Below are 25,124 nucleotides of genomic sequence, written 5' to 3'. Positions count from 1 at the left end.
CGGAACGATATCTTTTATTACTACATCGGTAAACCGTGCACTTGCAGATTTACTACATCAGTAATTTATCGCTTTGAGAGTTTAGGGTGTTATAGAAATAATATAGCCAATAAACTTGAGACTTTTTGCCTTAAAATGGTTTTAATATGGGTTTACAAAGGCCTAATTTTTTGTCGGCCTTATCAAAATATGTATTAATGAAATAATTGCCTAGGGGATGGAAAATCCCTAAATTCACCAAATTTGGTTGGGAAACTACCAAATCTACTGTCGAACATATTTCCCGTTACCTAACTGAGGCATATAGCAAATAACGAGAACCTGAGAATAAAATATTTTCCAAGTTCTTTGACCAAAAATGCGTTCACTTGGTTTACAACTTTGCCTCCACATTCCATCTTTACTTGGAATCAGTTAGAAAAGGCATTTCATGAACAATTTTACATGGGTCAATCTAAAATTAGCCTTAAAGAATTGGCTAGCGTTCGACTTAAAATGTTATAATCTATTGATGATTACTTGAATAGATTCAGACTCCTTATGGCTAGGTGCTTTACCCAAGTCCCTGAACATGAGTTGTTCGAAATGGCTGCTGGTGGCTTAGACTATTCTATTCGAAAGAAATTAGAGACCCAATACTTAAGGGACATGGCATGATTGGCTGATAGAGTCCGCCAAGTTGAAAGACTTAAGGCTGAAAAAGCTAGGACCAATAGATTCAGTAAAAATGAAAAAACTGCCAAAAGTATTCAAGGCTTTCGACCACAATCAAAGAGGAAAGGGAGATGGGTTGACAATAGGCCCAAATTCAGTTTCAACCAAAGAGGTATACCTTACAGAGTTTCATCCTTAGAGAAACATCCAAAGAAGGAACAGGTGAAAATTTTCACTCCACCTTCAAAGTCTTCGACTAAAAAGTGGGTGTTTTCTAGTGGGAAGAAATCTAAATATTTTGCTCCACCTGCAAAGTGGGTCAAAAGAGTCACTGGAACTACTAACCAGAATGAGGCATCTGATTCTAGGAAATATGCCTACAAGAATATGGTGCAGGTTCCAGCGTCAGAAGAAGTCCAATGCCTTGAAAGATGTTACAACTTTTGAAAAGGCAAAGGCAAGCAGGTGGCAACTTTTGAAATGGTAAGGAAATCAACCACTGAAAGGATCTTTCGTCCCCTTTAAGTAGTGAAAGAAAATCTTCCAAAAGAAGATGACAAATAGACTATGAATTTTTCTGATTTTGAACCAGACTTCGACGTAATCTGGAATGTCGTGTCGATACTTCCTGTTGAATATGATGTAACGTCTGAGGTTACTGAGGATGAAGAAGATTTCACTGAAGAAATGGATGTCCACAAGCCAATGTGTTACTACATCATAAATAATGGTTGTGTCGAAGATAACCAAGTCATGTTTGAAAGACCAGACTTTCACATGAAAAGTCATCTGAAACCTTTGTTTATTCAAGCTAAAATTAATAACATTGTGATAAATAAGGTTTTGGTTTGTTGTGGTGCTACTGTAAACTTATTACAACAATGTCACCTCAAGATGATTGGTAAGTCCGAAACTGATCTGTAACCACACAATGTTGTGCTTTCCAACTATGAGGGAAAATCTGACAATTCCTTTTGGAGCTATCGAAGTTGATTTGGTAGTAGGCAGTGTCAAGAGGGAAACGTTGTTTCTGGTGGTTCCTTATAAGGCAAATTATAATTTGTTGCTGGGAAGGGAATGGATTCCTGGTGTTGGAGTTGTTCCTTCTACGATGCATCAAAGGCTTTCTCTTTGGAGAGAAGATGGTGTGTTGGAGAACATTGAAGCTGATCAAAGTTACTTCATTGCTAAGGTCGACAGAATCACCAAGAAAAACTTCGACAAACAATTGGCGAAGATTGCGCCATCTGCATCTTTTGAACTTGGTTATGAGGACCAAGACAATGTGCATTGGCCCGTGAAGCTCCACCCAAAGGACGGTTTGATCTGGAGGAAGAAAATCTTGGATGAATAAGATATACTCAAGACAAGGGCTTCAACTTACCCAAAACCCTCAGTTTGGGGATGTCCTAAAATTGGAGTCTCACGAACTAGGTGGGATGATCTCGACGATTAATCATGTACGAACCCAACGTTTGGGAAAAAATTACGGTCTATGTGGCCGAAAATAAACGAAAAGCGGCTTTAAAGGCCGAATTTCAACTTAAAGAAGCTGTCGAGAATGATGTTGACAATCTCAGTAATGGAATGATACAAGATCAAAGGTTGGATTGCATTTACGATGATGAGCCTCTAGGTTTAGAAAGATCCAATGGGATCGACCAAGAAAATGCAGGCCTAATATTCTTTATAAGAAGATGATTTGGGTGATGGCTCTATAAAAAGACCAACTTATGTCAGTGCTAAGATCGATGAAAGTTTCAAAGTTCAGATTATTGAACTTCTAAAGAAATACAAAGATTGTTTCGCTTGGGATTACATTGAAATGCCAAGTTTGTGTTGAGACATGGTGGAACTAAAACTGCCTATTCGACCAGATAAGAAACCAGTGAAATAAACGCCGATAAAATTTGTACCACAGATCTTGTCGAAAATAAAAGAAGAGATCGAAAGACTCTTGAAATGCGGGTTCATCAGAACTGCAAGGTATGTTGATTGGTTGGCTAACATTGTTCCTGTTGTTAAGAAAAATGGGTCCCTTAGAGTCTGTATTGATTTTAGGGATTTAAATTATGCCACACCTAAGGATGAATATCTTATGCCAGTGGCAAAAATGTTAGTCGATTCAGCAGCAGGTTTTGAGTACTTAAGTACCATAATCATATGGTATAGCATTATGACCAGAACTGGAACCTTCAATAGTTGACATGTTTTTCTCAGATCTTTTTTTGTTACACCATTAAGTGCTAAGACAAATAGAATCGGGCTCTGGTACCAACTGAAGGTGAGAAAAACAAAAGGGGGTTAAATTGTGTTAGCTTTTTCTTCTTTTTAAACTAAGTCCAATGTTCAGAGTCTGATTGAGTTTAGAATCAAAACAAAGTGCAGAGTCTAATGCAACAGATAAAGTAAAGATATATATATATATATATAGAGAGAGAGAGAGAGAGAGAGGGAGAGGGAGGGAGAGAGAGAGAGAGAGAAGGGAAAGACACAATGCAATTATACAGGTTCCTTCCACAATCCGGAAGTAGTCATGTCCCCCTTGTACTTCCAAGGAGAGTCCACTAAAATCAATATCTGATTACAAATGCTCAAGCACACAACAAGAGACTTCCAAATACTCAAGCACAAAAGTAGGAGATTTCCTATGCTCAAGCACAAAAGCAAGAGACTTCTAAACAACCAAAATTACACAGAAAAATGTTTGAGGTTGAACACTTCATATACAATCAGTGGTGTTCATAATAAAAATCAAATAAGACTCTTAAGACTCTAGAATTTATAAGATATGAAAGATCAAAAAAATTCTAAGTGAACTTTGATGTGCAACAATTTCAGCAGAGTTTTGGCACTTTTAAATTGTTGGTGAGTCTCTTACAATCTTCAAGTCTTCACTCATTATATAGAGGTGTGAGAGATACGTTGAGGATTGCCAGCACATGAAAATAGTAGTTGTTGATGCTTAATCATCACCAATGATTTATGGCTTGATTTAGTTATTGTCCTAGGAGGGACTAATTTGAAATCCATTCTTTTTTTAGAGAATTAACCAGCGTTGTCACAATTATAGCTTATACAATTTCAGACATGAAGAGTGGAGTATTGGTTGTACAATTGTACTATGTCCTTTTCATGCGCTCTTCAATAAGCATCCAATGCCTTCTAATTCCTCTGAAATAGTTGTTGCTCCAAGTTTCTATTCCTTCTGCAATGACGTGTCTTAAAACTAACAAACTTTAACTAACAGCAGCTTCTTGACTTTAGACTCTGATAAACTTCAGACTCTGATGGTCTTCAGACACTTGATGACGTCAGACTCTGGCAGTCAGCTTCTGATGGTTTTCAGACTCTGGTTGTCTTCAGACTCTGTCTTGCAACATAAGCTTCCTTTGCTAGTTTCATTGCTCTCTTTTGTTCTTTCAGGACCATTACTTGGATATAATACTTATAAATATTTTGTCTATGGTCCTGCACACTTGAACGAATATTAGCATGTCCAATTGACATTTTAATACCTTGTTATCATCAAACTTTAAGGTGGTAATGTTAAACACATTTTGTTCCAACAATCTCCCCCGTTTTGATGATGACAAACACTAGTATGAATGGTCAATTGTTGTTAATCTAATTAACAAGTTGACTTTAGGGTCTGAGGTTTGTAAGCTCCCCCTGAGTCTGATAGTTCTTAAGGTGAGGTTTGTAAGCTCCCCCTGAGTTTTATCAATGTTAATTAAATTCATTTTAATCTTAGAAAATCCACTCAGAAATAAATTCACATGAAATCAGAGACTAAGAGATGAGAAGCAGGTTCTCCTATATTAATTTTAATGTTAATTTAGTGGACTCAGAGCCTAAATGTACTATATTTGCCCCCCCCCCCTTTGTCATCAACAAAAAGTATAAAATAAAAAGAAATGTAAGAAAAACATGAATTATTTCTAAGTAACAAATTAGAGCATGGTTGAAATATCAATTAATAAGCATTAAGTGTCAGAATATAACAACCAAAATATTATCAGAGCATAAAGATGAAGTACTAGAAACACAAACATCAGAGGTATAAGATAAGAAACATAAACAACAAGACAAAATATTATGTGTGCAATCTAAGGTTGTTGTTGTTTCTTCATCATAGCCATCATGTCAGTCATCATTGCCTTGAGCTCTTCAGACTGTTTCTTCACAGTATTCTCCAGGGTTGCTGATCTTTTTGCTTGAGCTTCTTAAATTTCTCTCTCTTCTTCCTTCATTTCTGTCATTTGTCTCTTCAGAGCTTCAGTAATCATCTTATGTTCAAACAGCTCTTCCTGAAGCTTCTGAACTCTCTTGTCTTCTTAAAGGTCTTGCATCTACATTTCCTTAAATATTGGCTTCTGAGGCTTGACAAAAACTTGAGTCAACCAAGAAGTATCAAGATCCTCTTTGATAGACTGAGTTATTAGTGAAGCGAGATCCATGAAGAATGGAGAGTCTGAGATATACAATCTTGTTCTTCTGACTTCCACGGCTTCCATACTTCTGATGACATCTTTGAACCAGTTGTTGAGGGCCTGATTCTGAGCTTCCACTGATAATCTCTGCAAGTCACAGAAGACTTTGTCTACAACTTCTCTTAGTGCAATCCACTTGTCTTTATAGTTTTCAGTGTGAATTGGATAATTTCTTGACTTACAAGTTGATTCAAATCCTCAAAAATGTTTTCACATACCTCTCTAAGAATGGTAGATTGTAGTAAAAGGGTAGGAGGTCATGAAACATTGATTGGCTGAGGGATAGAAGGTATGGGTATATCTTGGTTTATCCGTGATGTGGAGGTTGATGGTGTGTCTAAGTTAACATAGATAACATGTTCATCTTCTTCATCAGAATCAGATAAAAGCATTTTGTCAGATGTTTCAACAGATGTTGGATTGACAATTGGTTCGAGTACAGGTTCAAGGATAGAAGGATTGTTAAGTAAGGTGTCAAAGGTAGCTTGTAAGGTATTCTCAGGTTTGGCAACATTAATACGTTGAGCCACATAGGTTTGGTCTTCTGATACTGAAATGTTAGTATTAGAGGCTGATTGTTCAGATGATTCAGCTTGTTTAGATTAGGTAGTTTCAACGTGAGATTCTAGGGGTGAGTCTGGCTTGAAATCAGGATAATAATCATTGCAGTACATGTTTCAGAGGCCATTTGTAGTTGGGTTCTGGTTGTTGTTGATTTTCTGAAACAGTAATATCAGGTGCTGTCTCAGAGGCTGTTTGTGAGTTTGGTTGATATGAGGGTAATTCACCCTTTAGATGTTGAGATAGAGTATAAATGAATGGTGAACTACTGGTTGAAGATTGAGATTGAAAGGCTATCTAATAAGCTCTAGTTTGTGCTATCTTTGAGAAAACCTCAACTTTTCTCTTACAGAGTTTCTCTATTCTAGCATTTACATCCATATAGGGAGGAAACTCAATAGAATCTCCATCATGGTGTATAGCTTGAATAGGTTTTACAAAGAAAGGATCATACTCTTTAGCTACATCAGACTTAGGCTAAGGTTTAGGAGATGGTGAGGGGGATAAAGCTTTGTTTAGATTTATATATACTCTGCTTAGGCGTACATCATCTATATTAGCAATGTTGTGTGTGGGTGAAGGAGGGTCAAGGTCAATGGTGTCTGAGAGAGAGTTGTGAAAAACATTACCTTCTGCAGGACCAACTTGTGAGCATCCTTGCTCCCTCTTCACTTCCATTTGGCTCTTCAGCATCTCTCCAACCTCATCAGCAGCTGAGTTTTTAATGGCTTCAGTAAAGTCCAGAACCTTCTTTGCATCTTTTACAGCCTTTTTCTTCACAAAGTGAGCCACATAGGTTCCCACTTCTCTTGTATACTCTTAGCTTGTTCCAGTTGTTTGCCTATGTTTTCGGCAAACTATGGGATAGTTCTGATTATTACAAGTGAGACCGAACTAGAGATATCAGGAGCATGTTGTGCAAAGGTTTTGCTCGAAAAAAGGGTTTGAAAAATAGCCACGAGATGCACTCAGGTTACTTAGAGAACAGGACAGGTTTATAAAGAAAAGGCACTGCCTCTCGACAGGTTTAAAATTGCAAACAAAAGCAACATAAAGTAAAAACGAAAAGATAAAGGGCTTTAAGCACGTAAACTTAAAGGAAAAGGTAAATGCAATGCAACAAAATGAAGGTGGTCTACAAATCAGTTACATACATTCAGTATAACTCGTTTCCCTAGACGCTGGTAGTTTGAGTGTTGTAGAATTCTGTATATGATTTGCGACCCATTTTTCGGCTTGGAAACACTTATTTATACTAAAAACCTAACTGGCGAACCATAACCCCATGATTAGCGCTTCCTCCATTTTGGAGAACTTCTTGCCTCACGTTTCCATTAAGGAAACCGCTTCCAAGCTTGAAATCGTGCTTTCCCACCTTCTTTGCTTGGCTTCGACCCAAGATCTCTTAGACTTTGTTCCATCGAACTTCAAATCATGCGTTAGCTTGCTATTTTGTCGAAATCGTCAACCTTAAAATGAGAAAGCCTTTGATTCCTGCAACGTCAAAAAAGAGGTTTTCGTAAATACCCTAATTTTTTTGGGACATAACACCTCATGATGTTCCCTTTTCAGGGATTTGGTTCAAAAGGGTCTCAATGAAGGCAGATTGAAGTTTGGAAACAAGCCAAAGCCTCAAATGCAAGTATGAAATTCTAGCATACTTGTTTTACAATGTTCTGTGAGATGTTACAACATTTATAATGTTCCGTTCAATGTTCTAACATCGCGAATTAAACAGAAATAAAAACAAGAAAGTAAATGACAAGAAAGTAAAGAACACAGTGAGTTTGTTGACCCAGTTTGGTGACAAACACACCTACTCTGGAAGCTACCAAGTCAGGAAGGAAATCCACTAGTGTAGTCCTTATTCTATAGCGCTCAGCAAACTCCTCGTTTACACTGAAGACCTAGGACCTACCCGTATTAATTTCAACCTAGGAACTGCTAGATCTGAGATCTCATCTCACTATCCTACAGTCAACCACAACCCCTGTGATTATCAGACTTTAAACAACAGACACAAAGTTGAAGTTACCTTCAAACTTGACTACACCTTGCTTAAAAGCTTTGGTGTATTACAACTGAGTATCAAACTCAACACACAGTCCTTAACATGTACCAAGATGATACAAGAAAGGCTCACAATAAAAGGTATTAAACCTGCATCAACATAATACATGAATAGAACACATGTAGACTCAAAACCCTAAATATCTAAACTTTTTAGAATGGCGGCTTGAATGATCAATTAGGTCTTGAAGTCTTCCTTATATACTGAAGCAGCTCGGGTCAAATACTTTAGTTGGGCTTTAGAACGAAACAAATTGTCCATCTAATCTGCAAAACAAGAATCAGAAACAAATATGGAAAGTCCTAAAATGTCAGAACATCTTTAGGATCGTCTAAAACTACTTCAAATATTTCCTAAAATATAAACATAACTTTAGGAATATTCCACAGCTGATTTTGTAAAGATATGTGTGTTACTTGGTCAATAAGATAAGGAAATATTGTTTCCTTAAACAATAAAGGGTCCGCGTACATATAAGCATGAACCCAGGCACACTGAACCGCGTCAAGATGTTGGAACATAATATCCAACATCTTTACATAGATGCCTAAACACATGTTGGAACATCGGTTCCAACAACATACATGGATATTTGTTTTAGCGACAATGCAGCCAATACAAATACCCAACAAAGTAGACTTTGATCCTTTGAAGGATGCGAGCATGATGTACACTGACATTTGTTTGCCTGTGATTTTTGCAAACAGGGGCTAGTTCTTATTATTACAAGTGAGATCGAACTAGAAATCTCAAGACCGTTGTGAAAAGGTTTTTATCGGAAAAGAGTTTGAAAAAAGGCCACGAAATGCACTCAGGTTGCTTAGAGAGCAAGACGGGTTTGATAGTACTGTCTCTCGACAGGTTTGAGCTTGCAATTAAAAGCTTAAAACAAAGCAGATAAAAGAAAGATAAAAGTAAGTTTACGCACATAAACTCAAAGAAAAGGTAAAATGCATCGCATTAAAATAAAAGGGGGGTCTACAAATCAGTTTACATACATTCTGTATAACTCGTTTCCCTAGACGCTGATAGTTTGAGTGCTGAAGAATTCTGTATATGATTTGCGACCCTCTTTCCGGCTTGAAAACTCTTATTTATACTAAAACCTAGATGGAAAACCACTAACTCCATGATCAGCATTTCCTCCATCTTGGACAACTGCCTGTCGCACGTCTCCACTACATGGAAACTGTTTCAATGCTTGAAATCGTGCTTTTCCTGCCTTTTGCTTGACTTCAACGCAAGATTGCTCTTTCAGCCTTACTTCGTCGAAATTCTGACTATACGCCTTAGGCTTAATGTTTCGTCGAGATTCTCCAATTTAAATGAGAAAGCTCTTAGATTCATGCAAAGTAAAAGGTTAAACAAATATCGACCATAATGAATGGGCCTGTTGAATTTACAAGCTAACAAAATCTCCCCAAAAAATGTTATTTTCGACGGTACAAACTAAAAAAAAAAAAAAAGGAGAAGTTTGGCATTTTTTAGAAACACTTTTCTCTACCACTATGACGTCACTGCCATCATTGCATTTGAACATAGTCTTTTCATGTCCCATCTAATAAAACTTTTCTTCAAAGTCTTTTGGAACACGCCCTTTGTTCAAACAAGTTGATAAGGTCTTCATAACTCTAGACCTTCCTTCATTATTTACCGAGCCTCTTCCATTTGATTCTTTGCATCTCTATGCCATTAATGCACCACCTTCTGCCTCGAGCCTTTCGATTTCTAGTGCTTCTAAGTATTTTCCTTTTCCCGAGACACGTGGTGACTTTAAAAGGCGACATGAAGAGTTTTCTTGTGATGTCTATAAATCCTTTACCACTCTTTGTTCATTTTCTTCACCACTTTGTTCCATTCCTTTGCATGCTTTTTCCTCACAAAAGAAAGAACCAGAGCATAATGAATGCAACGTATTTCAGATGATGATCTGCTCAATATTCTCAAGAGGGTAGCAGCTTCTAATGTTGGGTGTTTCCTTCATTTCAGAGCAACATCGTCTCGCCACTAGAGGCTTGCTAAGACCCCTGAAGTTCTCCGAGCTTTACCAAGGAATTGTCTGACATTCCTTATGGATACCAAACCTTGCATCGGGAAGCGAATCCTTATCCAACGTATTACGGATAGTGGGCATCCAGCCTTTTGTGTAGCTCAAGCAGCTCATCTTCTTCATGAGAGGTCTTTCGACCTTGGAGAAATTAGACAAATTCTCCTAAAAGAAAAAACATGTGGTTCCATCGAACCAAAGTACTTTCTGATGATTCTCGATGCTTTGGCCAGCAACGGGTTTTCTCCAGCAGATGTCTTTCCAGTCATTGAAGATCTATGCGAGCGCAAGCAACTCTCTAATTGCATAAGGGCCCTTATGTGGGCTCCAAGTTGTTACTCGTCGAGGCCTCTTCCCCATGAATTGGACTATCAGCTCACATGTCGCTTCTACAAAACTTGCAAAGGTTCTGGGTGGAAACTGAATGTCTTTTCCACCACCTCCAGGTTCCGACGATGACTACTTCATGACTGACATCTGTTTTTTCTGTCGTTTCGATGCCGAACGCACCTAGTTCCTAGGGCACTTCCATTTTTTCGACCTTGGATTTTTGTTATAAAAGGTCTAAAAAGCCATTTTGGCTATGCGTCGAACGAGCGCGACTAAGTTTGACCATTCTTGGACTGCTCAATTCAATCTAAAGTCGAAATATTTTTCTCTTTTGTCGAATTTTTACTTTGTGCTATTTTTATTTCACACAATTGGGCTCATATTCTTAATACATGCCTTTATTTCGACATATTTATCAAAGAAAGCTAATTCCTTTGACAATTTGTAAGATTGTAAAAAAACCTCCATTATTTAAGATAAGAATTATTTGCGACAAAGTTATGCATTTGCAAATAGACCAGAGTTTGGAAGTAAAAATTCAATAGACATAATTGCTTGCCCCCAAACTTTGATATTGACAAACTATACACAGGGATGATTCTAAACAAGAATTATATCCATTTTGGTTTTCACCCACTCCTTATGGTTTTCTTACTTAAATTTTTGAATCTTTAAGGCAACTAATGCCAAATTTCACCATTTGATTTTCAACTAAGGAATCACATCAATTCTTATCAAAGATACAATCAAATTAATGGCCAATTGACCAAAATGTCCTTAAGCCTAAACTTAAGTGTTTCGATAGTATCTTCATTAATGGTCTCCTAACCATCTCTTACTAGGTATCAGCCACTACGACCTTCTTGATCTCACACTTCGGCTAAACAACCGTATCCAGTTCTAAGCACCTTGCTTAGATGTGATGATCATCTTCATCATTCCCTAAGGTTAGGGAATTCAGCTCTTCCATATCAAACTCTGTGTCGAACGTCTCCCTTTCCCACATGAAACCATGAGTTGAATGGAGTTTCATATAACTTGCATCTGCTTGATTATCATCATCAAGTTTTGCAGATGAACATAGAGCAATATTTGCTAGATTCTTATCAAAAGTCTTCTTTGTGATTTGATTTACTTCAGCAAGAAAATAGCTTTGGTCAGCATCAATATTTTCGACCGTACCATCATCTCTCCAAATCGAGATTATTTGGTGCATGGATGAGGGAACAACGCCTATTCCATGAATCCATTCTCTCCCCAACAATAGGTTGAAGTTAGCCATTGATGGGACCACCATGAACAAAGTTGGTCTAACCACAATTCCCACTATTAGGCTTACTTGGAAAGCACTAAGGGAATGACCAGCCTTTCCTTCATAATTCGACAGAATCACATTATGCGGCTTCAAATCTTTGTCGGTATTACCAATCCTTTTCAGTAATGATTGAGGCATCAGATTGACAGAGGCACCACCGTCGACCAACACTTTGTTAACACCAATCTTATCCACTTTGGCTTGGAAGAACAAAGGTTTGAGATGACTCTTCATCGAATCATCAGGCTGTTCGAATATGGCTTCTTGATTATCTTGAGAGCCATTATTCACAAAATAGCACATGGGTTTGTACTCCCCCATGTCTTTGGGATCGAACTCTTCCTCTGAATCATCAACTTCTGATATCATATCATACTCGGCTGGTAAAATGGAAACCAAATTGCATATGACATCGAAGTCTGGTTCTGAATCTGTAAACCATGATCCTAACTCATTATCCCCTTTAGGATCTTCTTCAACTAAAGGAAGAGACAACCTCTCTTTTGCTGGTTTTCTTTTTGATTCGACCATTCTCTGATCACCCTTTGGGTCAATAGTCTAATCTTCAAGGCTTGTAGAAACGCCTTTCTTAGACCTCTGGTACCTTCTCCATTGATTTCTTGTCATGGGATTCTTTCCCTTGTAGTTGTTGCTATAAGAAAACTTCCTCGACTCAAAGGCAGTACCATTTTTGTTGTTATCCACAACACTGGTGTTTCTTTTCACCACATTGTTCTTCCCATGTTGCATATTCTTATGGGTGGGCTGAACCCATTTTTGGTTGGGTGCATAAGGGACTAAAGTTTTTCCTTGACCACTTTGATTGACATAATTATTGGTCGAAGATTGATTGATGAAAGGAATATAACCCTTTGTAAAGGAAAACTTAGGTCTATGATCACCAGACCATTTCCCTCTTTTCTTAGGTTTTGGGATAGAACCTTCGAGGCCTTTTAGTTGCCTCTTTGTCAAACACAGCACTACAGCTGGGGCAGAGCATTACCTCAAAATTCTTCTGCTTACATCGATTTTGGAAATCAATTAATTCTTCTTCAACTGTAGGATATGTCGTTTTTAACTTCTCGTCGAACTGAGGTTCCAGAGCAATCTCTTTGACGTGTTCTGCATCTTTAATGATGTCCACCATATGACATTCAGCAACCTTAGCTTCTTCTTTGACAGATAAGTCTTCGACAGCATCAATGATTGCTTCAACCATATTGCAACCTGCAATGTATGTGTACATCATGCTCGCATCCTTCAAAGGATCAGAGTCTACTTGCATTTGAGGCTTTGGCTTGTTTCCCAACTTCAATCTTCCTTCATTAAGACCCTTCTGAACCAAATCCCTAAAAAGGGAACATCGAGATGTGTTAATTCCCAAGAAGTTATGATATTTACAAAAACCTTTTTTCTGACGTTGTTCTAGTGGTAGGATTTTTACATCCTTAGGTGCTACCACTTGATCATCAGCAACTAAGAGATCATAAATCTCATCGCATTTGGTTACGTCGAACGTATATGTCTTGGGGACATATCTTTCATTGCTTGTTTTGACAAGATTATTCCCATCGGAGGGCCTTAACGATTTACACGTATAATGGGGGCCTGATTTTAACTCAACAATATCAACCTCCTCTATTTCGACATCGCCAAAAGCTATGTCAAATTCTTGGTTGCTTTCGTCTAATGCGAAATAAGAAACCTTTTCTTTCCTGAAATGTTTCTGAGTTTCTGTTTTTTCAGCCTTTAGCCTTTCGACATGTCGAACCCTATCGGCTAATTGGGTCATATCTCTCAAGTGTTGAGTGTCTACTTTCTTCTGAATGGAATAATCTAGGCCGCCAGCGGCCATTTCGACTAACTCGTGTTCAGGCACTTGAGTGAAACATCTTGCCTTTAACAATCTGAATCTATTGAGATAATCATCAATGGATTCAGTGGAATTCCTCTTGACACTCGCCAATTGTTTAGACTTATCTTAGATTGACCCATGTAGAATTGCTCATGGAATAACCGTTCCAATTCAGTCCAATGTTGGATCGAATGTGGTGTAAGAGTAGTAAACCATGTAAAGGCATTCTTTGTTAGAGAATTGGGGAAGAATTTCAACCTCAAATTCTCATCATTTGCTAGGTCTCCTCCCTTTGTCAAATATCTTGCGTTATGTTCGACAGTGGACTCACTGGTATCCCCTAAAAATTTAGTGAACTTAGTAATTTTATAACCCCTATGAAGTTCAAATTTTAACACCAATTCCGACAGTGGAGAAACAAAGTTTGGCCTATTGACAGGGTCGCAAGTGTACGACTATGTCGGTTTTAGTATAAAAAGTATCGTATCCACATAGACCAATTTAACAAGTACCGCTTCTTGTTGTTTCTATGTTTATCTAAGGCAAAATTCAAACTAGTTAGGTATTGCGTGTAATATAAAAATAAATTTTAGTTAATTAATTAAAAGGTAGAGACCACAACGACGGTTTCCGTCGACCTTCGTCACTCGAGTAACTTTGCGCTAATTAAATAGTAACGAGAAAAATAAAACTTTTGTAGAAAATATTGAACAAGAGACATCGTTTGCTTTCGCAATAGGTGTCGGAATTTTTAGACGCATAACTCTCTACTTTCGTAGTGTATAATTTACAAGCTTAAAAATTCCCTTTTCTTAATTCAATAAATTCTTAATTAAAATGAAAAGAAGTGCTTTCGCTTTAACCTTTTCAATTAAAAATCTGAATTTTCTAAGTCGGATATCGTTTTTGCTCTTTCGATGCGGAAGCGATATCTTTGTGTCTCTACTTTTCGTAGTAGACTTTTTTTAAAGTGCAAAACAGAATTTTCAAAACAAATATTTAAATCCTCGTTACAATAAAAAATGCGCATTTTACATGAGTTCCGTCTGTACGACGGTCCCTCGTTTTGGACTCAAATAAAACTATTCAGACATAATTAAATTAGACACTAAATTTACGTCTGCTGAATTCATATTAAAGAGAAAACAAATAAATAACGAAAGCAACCGAACCTGTTAAGATGGATACTTTAAATAAAAGGAACAATAAGCCACGGCAAGCACGAACAGGGTAATAGAAACAAGCACCACACCAGCAAGCAATTGGAATTGAAAAAACAATAATGTATGCATCAACAGTACCAAAGTGAAATAGCTACAGCAAGAGGCACGACAGCAATCTGAAATAAGGGTTTGGAAGTAGTTACGTAGAGCAATTTGATTGGAATCAAATAACTCCAACAGTAGCGATGGATAATATAACTGATCGTACCTGACCAGAAGATGACTGCCGGTGCTTTGAATGTGGTGGTTGCTACGGTGGTAGGGATGTGCTGGAATGCTTCTTGGAGCGGATGGGGGGTGTGTACCTGCAGGCACTCCAACGCTCAAGCCAGTAGAGATCAGAGAGTGAGGGTTATAGAGGAAGAAAGAGTTCTACCTTGGGGACTGCATTGAGTCCCTTATTTATAGAGGTGGAGGGCTGCAGAGCCGTTGAGGAGGCACACCTGGCTCTGGCGGTTACGAAATCGTGGGAAGTGTAACCGCCAGAGAGTTTATTGTGGGAATGTGCAGAATGTGCAGAGAGACGTTGGGGTTCGTTTGAACCAGTCTCGTTTGCTTCGTGCACCCCCCTCGCGGGGAGAGGGTATGTTGCGAGCAATAACGCCAAACATGGAGTTTGGGCTTTGAAAGATATTGGGCCTAAGTTAATGGGCCAAGAATCCTTTTGGTCGGTCCAGAACTGTAGCCCCCCAAGTCGTTGCTCTTGATGAAGAGTGATGACTTAAGTGTGGGCGTTACTGACCGTTTGAAGCCGACCCAAACAGAAAGTTAGCTGGTATGTTTCCCCTTGTTCGAGGATGAGACGGACCTTGTTCGCCAGACTTAAGCATACCATGACTCGGGAAATCGTTTGCGAGATCGATTGAGAGTGCTGAGAGAGTGGGTTGAATAGGCTCACCTATCTCAAAACTCTGCTCTCCCTCTAACGAGGTAAGTTCGCCTGAATGTGGGGCTGAGTCCGGCATGTGACTGTCCGGTCGTACAAGATCAAACAGAAAGATTCCCTCGCCAGGAAGTTTGGTCAAATGTCATTCCGTAATTAATGCCAACGTCTCGAGGGAGAGGTTGAGGAGACATGACCTTTGGTTTCGGAGTGACACGTGTGAAAGCTATTTGTGGTACTTGAGTACCTATAGTTTCCAGCGTGTTCTCGGTTTGAACTCCCGAGGTGTCATCATCACCGTTGATTAAATCTTGATGTTTGGAGAACCGTAGTGAAAGATCAGAGCCTTTGGATGAATTGGTTTGATTGAATCTGGAACGTAGAAGCGGTATTTTGGAGGAAGAGTCGCAAGTGAAGGGCTGCACTGGATAGACTTCGTGACTTTTGGGTGGTTTCTGAAACGAGTATAAATAGTTCAAGTGATGTTTGGAACGTCACTGCGTTTCAAACTTCTCAGAGACTTAGAGATTTTTTCCACAGTTTCCAAAAGCAAAGTTCTTCCAAGTTTTCGCCTTTCACTCGCAACTTCAACCCATTCTTCTTCACAGGTAATGCTCTGATGACTTATCTCTTTGTTTTTGCATATTTAGTTTCTGTTCTTTTTAGAAACCGTAGGAATGCATGCTTCTAGGGAAGAAGTAGTTTTCACTCGGTGGTTTTCGCTGTTGGTTCTGGCGGTTTCCATCGTGCATCCAAAGATTTTGTGAATATGCTGTCTGTTTTCTATTAGTATCTAGAAGAACATTGGCAACAGGCTTAGGCTTCTTCCATAAGCTTCGGGTCTGTTCGCCGGGAGTAGGTCCTCGATGTTTGAGTTGGATTTGTTTCCCTCGTCTTCCGTCGGTATTGTCCTGATCCCTTCCTTGCCGTGGTCGACCTGATAGGTGAAGGAAGGGTGGATCTGAACGCTGGATTCACTTTTCCCTTTGCTTTTTTAGGTTTTCCATGGCGGATGAGGGAAAATCCACTATTTCTTGGTCAGGAGAAGAGCCTTTAGCAATAGAGTTTGTCTTCGATGCGGATGGTGTGGGCGAAGTTCCTTTCAGAGTCATAGGCGACGCAAAGGATTGGGAGTTGGTCCTCCCGAGCACATCAGATCGAGTGTGTTCGGAGTATCGGGACTATGTCTTTCCGATGTATGAAGTTGTCTTCAGGGACATGGGTTTTCGGCTCCCCTTTACCAATTTTCAGCGAGAGATGCTTCGCTGGACCAAACTGTCTCCTTCCCAGATCAATCCTAACTCTTATGCCTTTATGTGGGCTTTTGAATTGTTGTGCGACTATCTTCGCATCCTGGCCTCTAAAAATGTCTTCTTCTCCTTCTTCACCGTACAACGGGGTGCGGACTGGGTTTCTTTTCGCCAGACCCAGAAGATGTTTGAGATTTTTGCCGGAAAGGTTCGCAGCTTCAAAGAGCGTTTCTTTCTGGTTCGACCAAAAAGTGTGGCTGCTTTAAACAATCTGTTGGGGGTCGCAAGGGATGGCATTCAGGAGCGTCGTCTTTCTTTCCATTTATGTTGGTCCCAGGACCACTTTGCTTACGAGCCGAGGGATTATGGCCGAACCATTGCTAATCTGACTGATGAAGAGAAATGCCTTCGTCAACAACTTTGGGCCTTTGTTCAGTCTCTCCCGCACAGGGTTAAGACTGACAAACGAGGTAACTCACTGATGAGTGCGGATGGGACCCCAGTAACAGAACCCCGCCTCATCAATACCCACGAGTTGCTGACTTCTGAGGATTTTGAGGATTGCCTCGGTAGTTCATCTTCTTTTATCTTCTTGTTTGTTTGTTTATTTTCCCTTTTATTTTTTGCAGGAAAAATGAAAGATTTGGGGGCTCTTGTGAATGCGGCGAGCAAGAAGATCTCGACCAAGAAAAAATGAAAGAACGTCCAATCCTTGGAGCATCTTATAGCCGGCTATGGCTCTGGCTCAACCTCTGACCCGGTGGTGGATTTGGAAGGTGAGGAGCCTCCTGAGGAGCCGGTGCAGGAGTCTGCGAAGAGGCAGAGGGTGATAATGCCCTCTGAGGATCCAATCACGCCGATCAAGGCCGTTCTTGTCCGCTCTGAAAAGGGAGACTTCCTCCAGCTTCCCAAAGTGTGGTCTGAGTCGAAGCTGTGTGGCCCCCAGTCGACCCTTTTCTTGGATGATCCCGAGCTGAAGATTATCCAGCATCTGGGTCCAGTTGGCCGGAGTAAGGCGATAACTGATGGGGTTATTGCCACTACGAAGGCTTTGGAGGTCGCCGCTGCCTTGAACAACGCTTCGCTGGAGAGTGAAGTTCGGGTCGATGCTTTGGCGCAGGAGAGGGATGCCTTGTCCGCCAGGGTCGCTGCTCTTGAGGAAGATCAAAGTTGCAAGAGGTCACTCGCTGAGGAGCGTGGCCGTTAACTTGCTTATTTGAAGGAGCAGTTGTCAGAGGTTCAGGCTGCTCTTGAGCAAGCGGCTGCCTCTTCTCGAAAGCTGGCTGAGGAGAAGACGTCCTTGGAGGAAACTCTGAGGAAAGCGGACCTCCCGGGGGAGGGTGAGGCGGAAGACCTGGCTGTCCTGCGGCGTGCTGGCCTTGTGGACAGGATTGGTGAGCTGGAAAGAAGCTTGGTGGAAACCGTCCAACTTGGTTTTGATCGAGCGGTGGCCCAGTTGAAGGTGGTGAACCCGGGTATCGAGCTGAATGTCGTAGGAATTCATCCCCTTAGCGAGGTGAAAGATGGGGTGATCACTCCGTCTCTTGATCCCGAGGAAGAAGATGGGCATGTTGATGAAGCCCAGGCCTGATGAGGCCTTGTAATTAATTTCTTTAACAACCAAGTTTGTAATGACATTGTGCGACCTTAGTGGTTTTAGCACCTTTATAATATAATTGCATTATTCTCAATTACACTTGTTTGAAATGTATGATTTACTTTCAACTATAATGTTTTGAATTTACATGCTCGTTTTGTGAGGCTTTTTGATACTGTTTGAAGTATTTGTTGAGAGCGAATTATCTATCTTGTGTGTTCGACAGACTGCAATAATTCGTATGCTCTAATTTGTTCGACTTGCAAAGTTGCTCGCTTTTGAAGTGCGAAGTTTTTAAGCTGAAGGTTGTTTTGTTGTGGTGGGATGGACTACCCCCCGCAGTCATTAATTCGACAAAGTGATTTAATGACTAGAGAGTTCAGCATGCCCGCCTAGCTTTTTGTTACTTTGACTTGATGAAATCAAAGTTTTGCCTTTCTCCTTCCCAGGTAGTAAGTTACTTTGTTTGGAAAGTTTTACCTTTGCGTAGTTTTGCGAGGAAGAGCTTGGCATGAAGTTTCTAACTGTTTACGCGGAGTATTAGTCAGAAGTATTGCACATCCAAGAGATTGTTTATTTGAATGTGTGTCCAAAGTTATGGACGTGGAACAGTGGATGAACGAGAGAATTCTCTAAGTTCAACGCACCGAGGTGTGAAACACCCATCGCAAGCTGGGGTTTTACCTAACATGCCGAGCAGTGATGTCGCAGCGGTAAGCGTACATACTGAGGAGTAAGAGAATTTATTGTGTAAATTCCTCCCATCCTTTTTCTTTTTAGATTCGGAGTGGCACGACTTTCCTCTTCCCTTTATTTGCTCGACGGGGAGCGATGAGTTCGTTGTATAGAACTAAGTATGTACATTAGAGTAAATTGGCGTTGTCTGCCATCTAAGTGTAGTACTTTTTGAATTTTTCTGCATTCCGAGTTCTTGGAATAGCGTTTTGATGGAGGTCTTCGAGTCCGTAAGTTCCCGTTCCGGTCTTCATCCGGATCATGAAGGGGCCATCCCAGTTGGCGGCGAGTTTCCCTTCTTCGGAATCTTTCTGGTTTCGACGGAGGACGAGGTCGCCTACTTCGAATTCCCTTTTTATGACTTTCTTGCTGTGACGAGCGGCTATCTTTTGTTTTAGCGCTGCTTCTCGCAAGGTCGCCCCGATCCTGACTTCGTCGACGAATTCAAGCTCTTCACGTAGATTCGCCGTGTTGGCTAGGAAGTCGGTGCTGGCGTCAGTACGCCATGTGAGTTTAGTTAGCTCAATGGGTAAGACCGCTTCTGTCCCGTACGTAAGTCAAAAAGGTGACTCGCCAGTTGTTGAATGGGGAGTAGTTCTGTAGGCCCAAAGGACCGCATGTAATTCCTCAACCCATTGGTTCTTGGAGTTTTCTAGCCTTCTTCGTATTCCTCGTAGAATGACCATATTTGCGGCCTCAGCGAGGCCGTTTGCTTGAGGGTGTTCGACGGAGGTGAAGCTTTGTTTGATGCCGATATTCCTTAGGTAGTCTTGGAACCTTTGGTCCGTGAACTGTGTACCATTGTCGGATATCACTAATGCTGGTACTCCAAACCTTGCTAGGATGTTTCGTTTGAAGAAGTGGAGTACATTTTTAGCTGTGATCTTGGCCAATGGTTCGGCTTCGATCCATTTGGTTGAGTAATCGATTGCGACCACTAGGTACTTTAGCTGTCCAGCGGCTTTGGGGAATGGTCCCAAAAGGTCGATACCCCACCATGCGAAAGGCCAAGGGGAAACCAAGGATGTTAGCTCAGCAGGGGGTGCTAGGTGCATGTCCCCGTGTCGCTGGCATTTATCGCAGAGGTTCACGTAGTCTTAGGCGTCTTTCAACATAGTAGGCCAATAGTAACCTGCTCGTAGGACCTTTTTTGCGAGAGCTTTCGCACCAAGGTGTTGTCCGCAAATGTCGTTGTGGACGTCGGCGAGGACTTCTTGGGTCTCATTAGGTCCTAGGCACTTGATCAGCGGAGTGATGAAGCCTCTTTTGTATAAGGTTCCTTCCACTAAAGTGAATGAGCAGGCCCTTCGTTTCAACCTTATTTTTTCTTGTGGGTCGGCAGGGAGTTCGCCATTCTCTATGTATCGAGAGATGGGTCAGCTCCAGTCTTCCATCCCGATAATTGAGTTGATCTCTTGATGTAGAGCCCCTCTGTCCTGGATGCTTGGTTCGCCGAGGACCTCCTATATTACTGTTTTGTTTCCGTTCGCAGTTCGCGTACTTGCGAGTTTTGAAAGGATGTCTGCCCGAGTATTCTGTTCACGAGGAACATGAGTTACTTCGACGGCTTCAAATTCTTTCATTTTCTCTAGTTCTAACTGGATGTATTTTTGGAGGTGGTCTTCCTTTACCTGGAACTCTCCTGTGACTTGGGAAGCCACTAGTTGTGAGTCGGTAAAGATTTTTACCTTTTTGGCCCCCATATCTTTGGCGGTCCGCAAGCCAGCCAAGAAGGCCTCATACTCTGCAGTGTTATTGGTAACAGGCAAAGATAAAGCGAGGGAAATTTCGACAACGATACCTTTGTTGTCTTCGACGATTATTCCGGCTCCGCTTCCCTTGGAGTTGGATGACCCGTCCACGAAAACGGTCCATTCTTCAGGGCTTTCCTCGGCTGGGAAAGTCATCTCGGCGAGAAAGTCGGCGAACACCTGTGCCTTTAGTGCCTTTCTGGATTCGTAATGAATGTCGAACTCGGATAGTTCAAGTGACCATTTCATCATCTGTCCCGCTACGTCTGAGCGACCCAAGATTTGTCTGATGGGTTGGTCCGTTTGGACTATTACTGTATGCGCCAGGAAGTACTGTCTCAATCTTCTGGTTGCGGTAAGGAATGCGAGAGCTACTTTTTCGATTCTCTGGTACCTTGTCTCAGGTCCCAACAATGCTTTGCTGGTGAAATATATCAGTTTCTGTCCCTCCGTCATTTCTCTGATGAGGACGGCGCTTACCACGTCAGAGGAAACAGAGAGATATAGGTATAGTATTTCACCTTGATCGGGTCGTGATAGCAGTGGTTGCGCAGAGATCATTTCTTTGAGATGCTTCAAGGCAGTTTCGCACTCGTCCGTCCATTCGAACTTCGTTTCTTTCCTCAAGAGTTTGAAGAAAGGAAGTGCATGTTGAGCGGATTTAGCCACGAACCTAGAGAGAGCGGTCAGCATTCTGTTGAGCGTTTGGATGCACTTCTTGGAATGGGGTGTTGGAAGCTCAGTAAATGCGCGGCATTTATCTGGGTTCGCTTCAATTCCTCTTTCTGTCAGATAGAAACCAAGGAACTTACCCGCTTGGACTCCAAAGGTTCATTTTTCTGGGTTGAGTCGCATGTTGTATTTCCGAGTTTGTTCGAACACTCTTTTGAGATGGGCGGCATGATCCACCTCTTGTTGGGATTTTACGATCATGTCGTCCATGTAAACCTCGAGAATGTCGCCCAGAAGCGTCTTGTCATAGACTAGACTTTGTTCATCATAAGTTGATAGGTAGCCCCCGTATTTCGTAGACCGATGGGCATTACTTTGTAGTAATAGTTCCCTGATTCGGTCATGAAGGCTGTTTTCATTTTATCTTCTTCAGCCATGGGTATCTGATTGTACCCAAAATAGGCGTCCATGAAGGATAAAATTTTGTAGCCGGAGGATTTATCTACGAGTTTATCGATGTTAGGAAGAGGATATGCGTCTTTAGGGCAGGCTCTATTAATATCGGTATAGTCAACACACATACGCCATTTTCCATTAGATTTCTTGACAAGTACAACATTGGAGAGCCACGTAGTGTATTTGGCCTCAGAAATAAAATTTGCCTCTAGGAGGTCTTTTACAGCTTTTTCTGCAGCCTCTGACTTTTCAAGAGACTTCTTTATATGTCGCTGGCTACAGTGCTAACTCCGGGATCTACTGTCAGCTGGTGACAGGCGACGCTAGGGTCGATTCCAGGCATATCGGTCGCGCTCCATGCGAATAGGTTGGTGTTCTCCCTAAGGCAGGCGACCAGCTGGTTCTTGACAAGTTCGGGGAGATCCTTGCCTATTTTGAAGTTCTTCGAGGGGTCGCTTCCAAAAGGGACCAGCTTGAACTCACCATCAGGAACAGGTCTAAGAAGTTTTGCGTTGAGCGTATCCTTCTTTTCCCGTTTTTGTTCCTTCAGGTCCTCCTTGGTGAACCTGGGGTCAAGCTCGACCAAGTTGGCGTCCAAAGTACTCGTAGCAGTTTTCCCTTTGTCCTCAGCAGGTTTGCTGGATTGGGAAACTGATTTCTGAGATTTGTTGGCTTGGAGGAAACATCTTCTTGCAGCTTCGATGTCTCCGCTGAGGGAGGCGATGATGCCATCCTTCGCATGGTACTTCAACTTCAGATGAGCGGTTGAACATGCAGCCCTTAGCTGGGCGAGCCCGGTTCTCCCTATAATGCAGTTATAGAGAGACTGGCAATCGATCACCAAGAATGGGATCTTTATTGTTTTCTTGGCGTCCTCCTCGCCGAAGGTGACCAGTAGCTCTACGTACCCCCATGGTTGAGGAGATGAGCCAATGAAGCTGTAGAGTTCGTCCCCAACGTAGGGAGAAAGGTTTTTCTCCGTTAGTTGGAGAGTTCTAAACAGGCTGGTGTACATGATGTCGCATGAGGCTCCTGTGTCTATCAGGACTCGTCGGACATCTGCGTTGGCCATATATGCTCGCACGAGCAAAGGATTGGCGGAATTTGAAGCCCCACCAGGTAGTTCAGAGTCGTAGAACACCAAAGGTGGCCTTCCTCCTCGAGTAGAGGGGCCATGGTATTGACGCTCATAAGCTCTTCAAATTTCCTCTTCATGCTGCCCATGAAGATGTTCAGCGTTCCTCCGGTGATGATGTTGGCAGTAGGGAACTGCTCCCATGTGCATGAATAAGGGGTGATTTCCGCGTTGTCAGGGAAATCACCGAGGTGTTCCACAGACATGGCGATGGTCCTTTCGTGCTCAGAACCGTCACCAATGAGCTCAACGAATTTCCTTTCTGCTTCTAGATTTTTCACGTACTGCTAAAGCCGTCCCCTCTGGATGAGGAGTTCAATGGCATCCTTCAGATGGACGCATTCATCGGTGGTGTGTCCGTGGCATTTGTGGAACCGATAATATTTTGTTTTGTCGATCCCCTTCCTCTCCTGAGATGGAACCTTTGGCGGCTTGATGCCGACTTCTGCTAGATCGGCTACAGTGATCTCAGCGAGGATTTTCTCCCTTGACATGTCCAGTGGAGTGTACTCGGTGAAGTGGCCGTTGGGCCTCTTGCTTTCCCGAGCAGCTTTGCCTTCCTTCTTTTTCTCGTGGAAGGGCTTTTTGGAGGATTCAGCAGCAGGCTCCTCCTTCCTGACTTTGTTGAGGCTGTCTGCGTACAAGGCCTCTTCGTAGGCAATGTAGATCTTGGTGATCGCTAGAAACTCGTTGAGAGTCCTTAGGCGATCCAAGAGGACAGCTTTCTTCACGTTTGTCTCTTCGCGCAGACCTTTGGCAATGAGGTACAACTTCATTGTCTCATTGGCCCCTCGTACCTGGACAGCTTCTTTGTTGAACCTCTCGATGTAGTCTCGGAGGGGTTTGCTTCTTCCTTGGACGATGGCTTCGAGGGAGGCCACCGTTTTTGGCTGCGTTCTTGATGCGGTGAAATGGGTTGTGAACTCGTTGCAGAGGTCGCTCCATGTGTCGATGGAGTTTCTCCTCAAGTTCTTGAACCATGTGACTGCTCCTCGTCTCAGCGTGGTGACGAAGAGCTTACATTTGACGGCGCCTCGCACCGACCTGTAAGTGAGAACTGCTTCGATGTTCTCAATGTGATCATCTGGATCGGTCGTCTTGTCGTATGAGTCCATTTACGGAGGCTTTTCCAGTCCGCGAGGAATAGGAGCTTCTCGGATGCGTCGCGTGAACGGACCACAAGCGTTGCGGTCGTAGCGGGCATCGCGAGTGTCCTCAGAATCGGAGGGAGACCAAGAGCTTCTGCCTCGCCTAGGCAGGGACCTTCTCGGGGGGGACCTCCTCGGGGAAGACCGTCTTGGTGGTGATCGTCTGGGAGGATATCGTCTCGATGACCTCCTTGATGATCTCCGGGAGTAGCTCGGAGATCTGATGCTTACGGAGCGCCGGAGAGATCTGGAGCGGGGCCTGTGAGGGCTCATTCCCCTTCTGCAATGTGTTAGGGAAGGAGTCCGCCTTGTTGAGGTGATGTGACGTGCTTGCTCCAGATTCATCAAGCGTCGGTTCTGTTCCTCGATTAACGACATCTATCCTCGATCAGGTTACCAACGAGGACGCTGGTTGTTGTGGCGTCCTCTGGTGTCTCCGTAGGTCGTGGGGGATGTAACAGCCCAGGTGGGCATCTCGCAAGGCACTGCACCCCCCTGCACTGCACTGTTTGCGAGGGGCCCACCTAGGCTGTTACAGGGGACCTTGCAAAGGCCTCTCTGGGAGAGGAACCATGAGAGTCGGTTCCTCTTGGTTTGTCTCCACGGGTGAAGGTGTAGATGTCATGCCATTTTGTTGAAGGACACGCACCTCACTTCGTAACCGGGAATTGGCACTATTGGCAGTCATGGTAGTTTTTGTGAAAAGCTTTGGTTTTTAGGAGTGTAAAAACGGGGGAGCTTATATATTTTCCCACAGACGGCGCCACTGATCGTACCTGACCAGAAGATGACTGCCGGTGCTTTGAATGTGGTGGTTGCTACGGTGGTAGAGATGTGCTGGAATGCTTCTTGGAGCGGATGGGGGGTGTGTACCTGCAGGCACTCCGATGCTCAAGTCAGTAGAGATCAGAGAGTGAGGGTTTTAGAGGAAGAAAGAGTGCTACCTTG

At 42.2% G+C, this 25,124-nt stretch overlaps 1 protein-coding gene across 1 annotated transcript; it reads right to left on the bottom strand.

The window, feature by feature from the left end:
- Positions 1-23,315: 23,315 nt before the first annotated feature.
- LOC146946576 (uncharacterized) lies at positions 23,316-24,143 on the bottom strand. The gene has a single exon (XM_085748254.1). The coding sequence runs from the start codon at positions 24,141-24,143 to the stop codon at positions 23,316-23,318; it is 828 nt and encodes a 275-aa protein (XP_085604380.1).
- Positions 24,144-25,124: the final 981 nt, after the last annotated feature.

Source organism: Medicago sativa, chromosome 2 (genome assembly GCF_051527215.1).
Source record: "Medicago sativa cultivar Bolivia chromosome 2, Bolivia_mono, whole genome shotgun sequence".
Taxonomy (NCBI): domain Eukaryota; kingdom Viridiplantae; phylum Streptophyta; class Magnoliopsida; order Fabales; family Fabaceae; genus Medicago; species Medicago sativa.
The sequence above is the reverse complement of the archived record's forward strand: the minus strand, read 5'-3'. Positions and strand labels throughout refer to the sequence as shown.

Excerpts from the sequence above, each read along its gene's own strand:
- LOC146946576 (XM_085748254.1), bottom strand. The coding sequence starts at position 24,143 with ATGGACTCATACGACAAGACGACCGATCCAGATGATCACATTGAGAAC.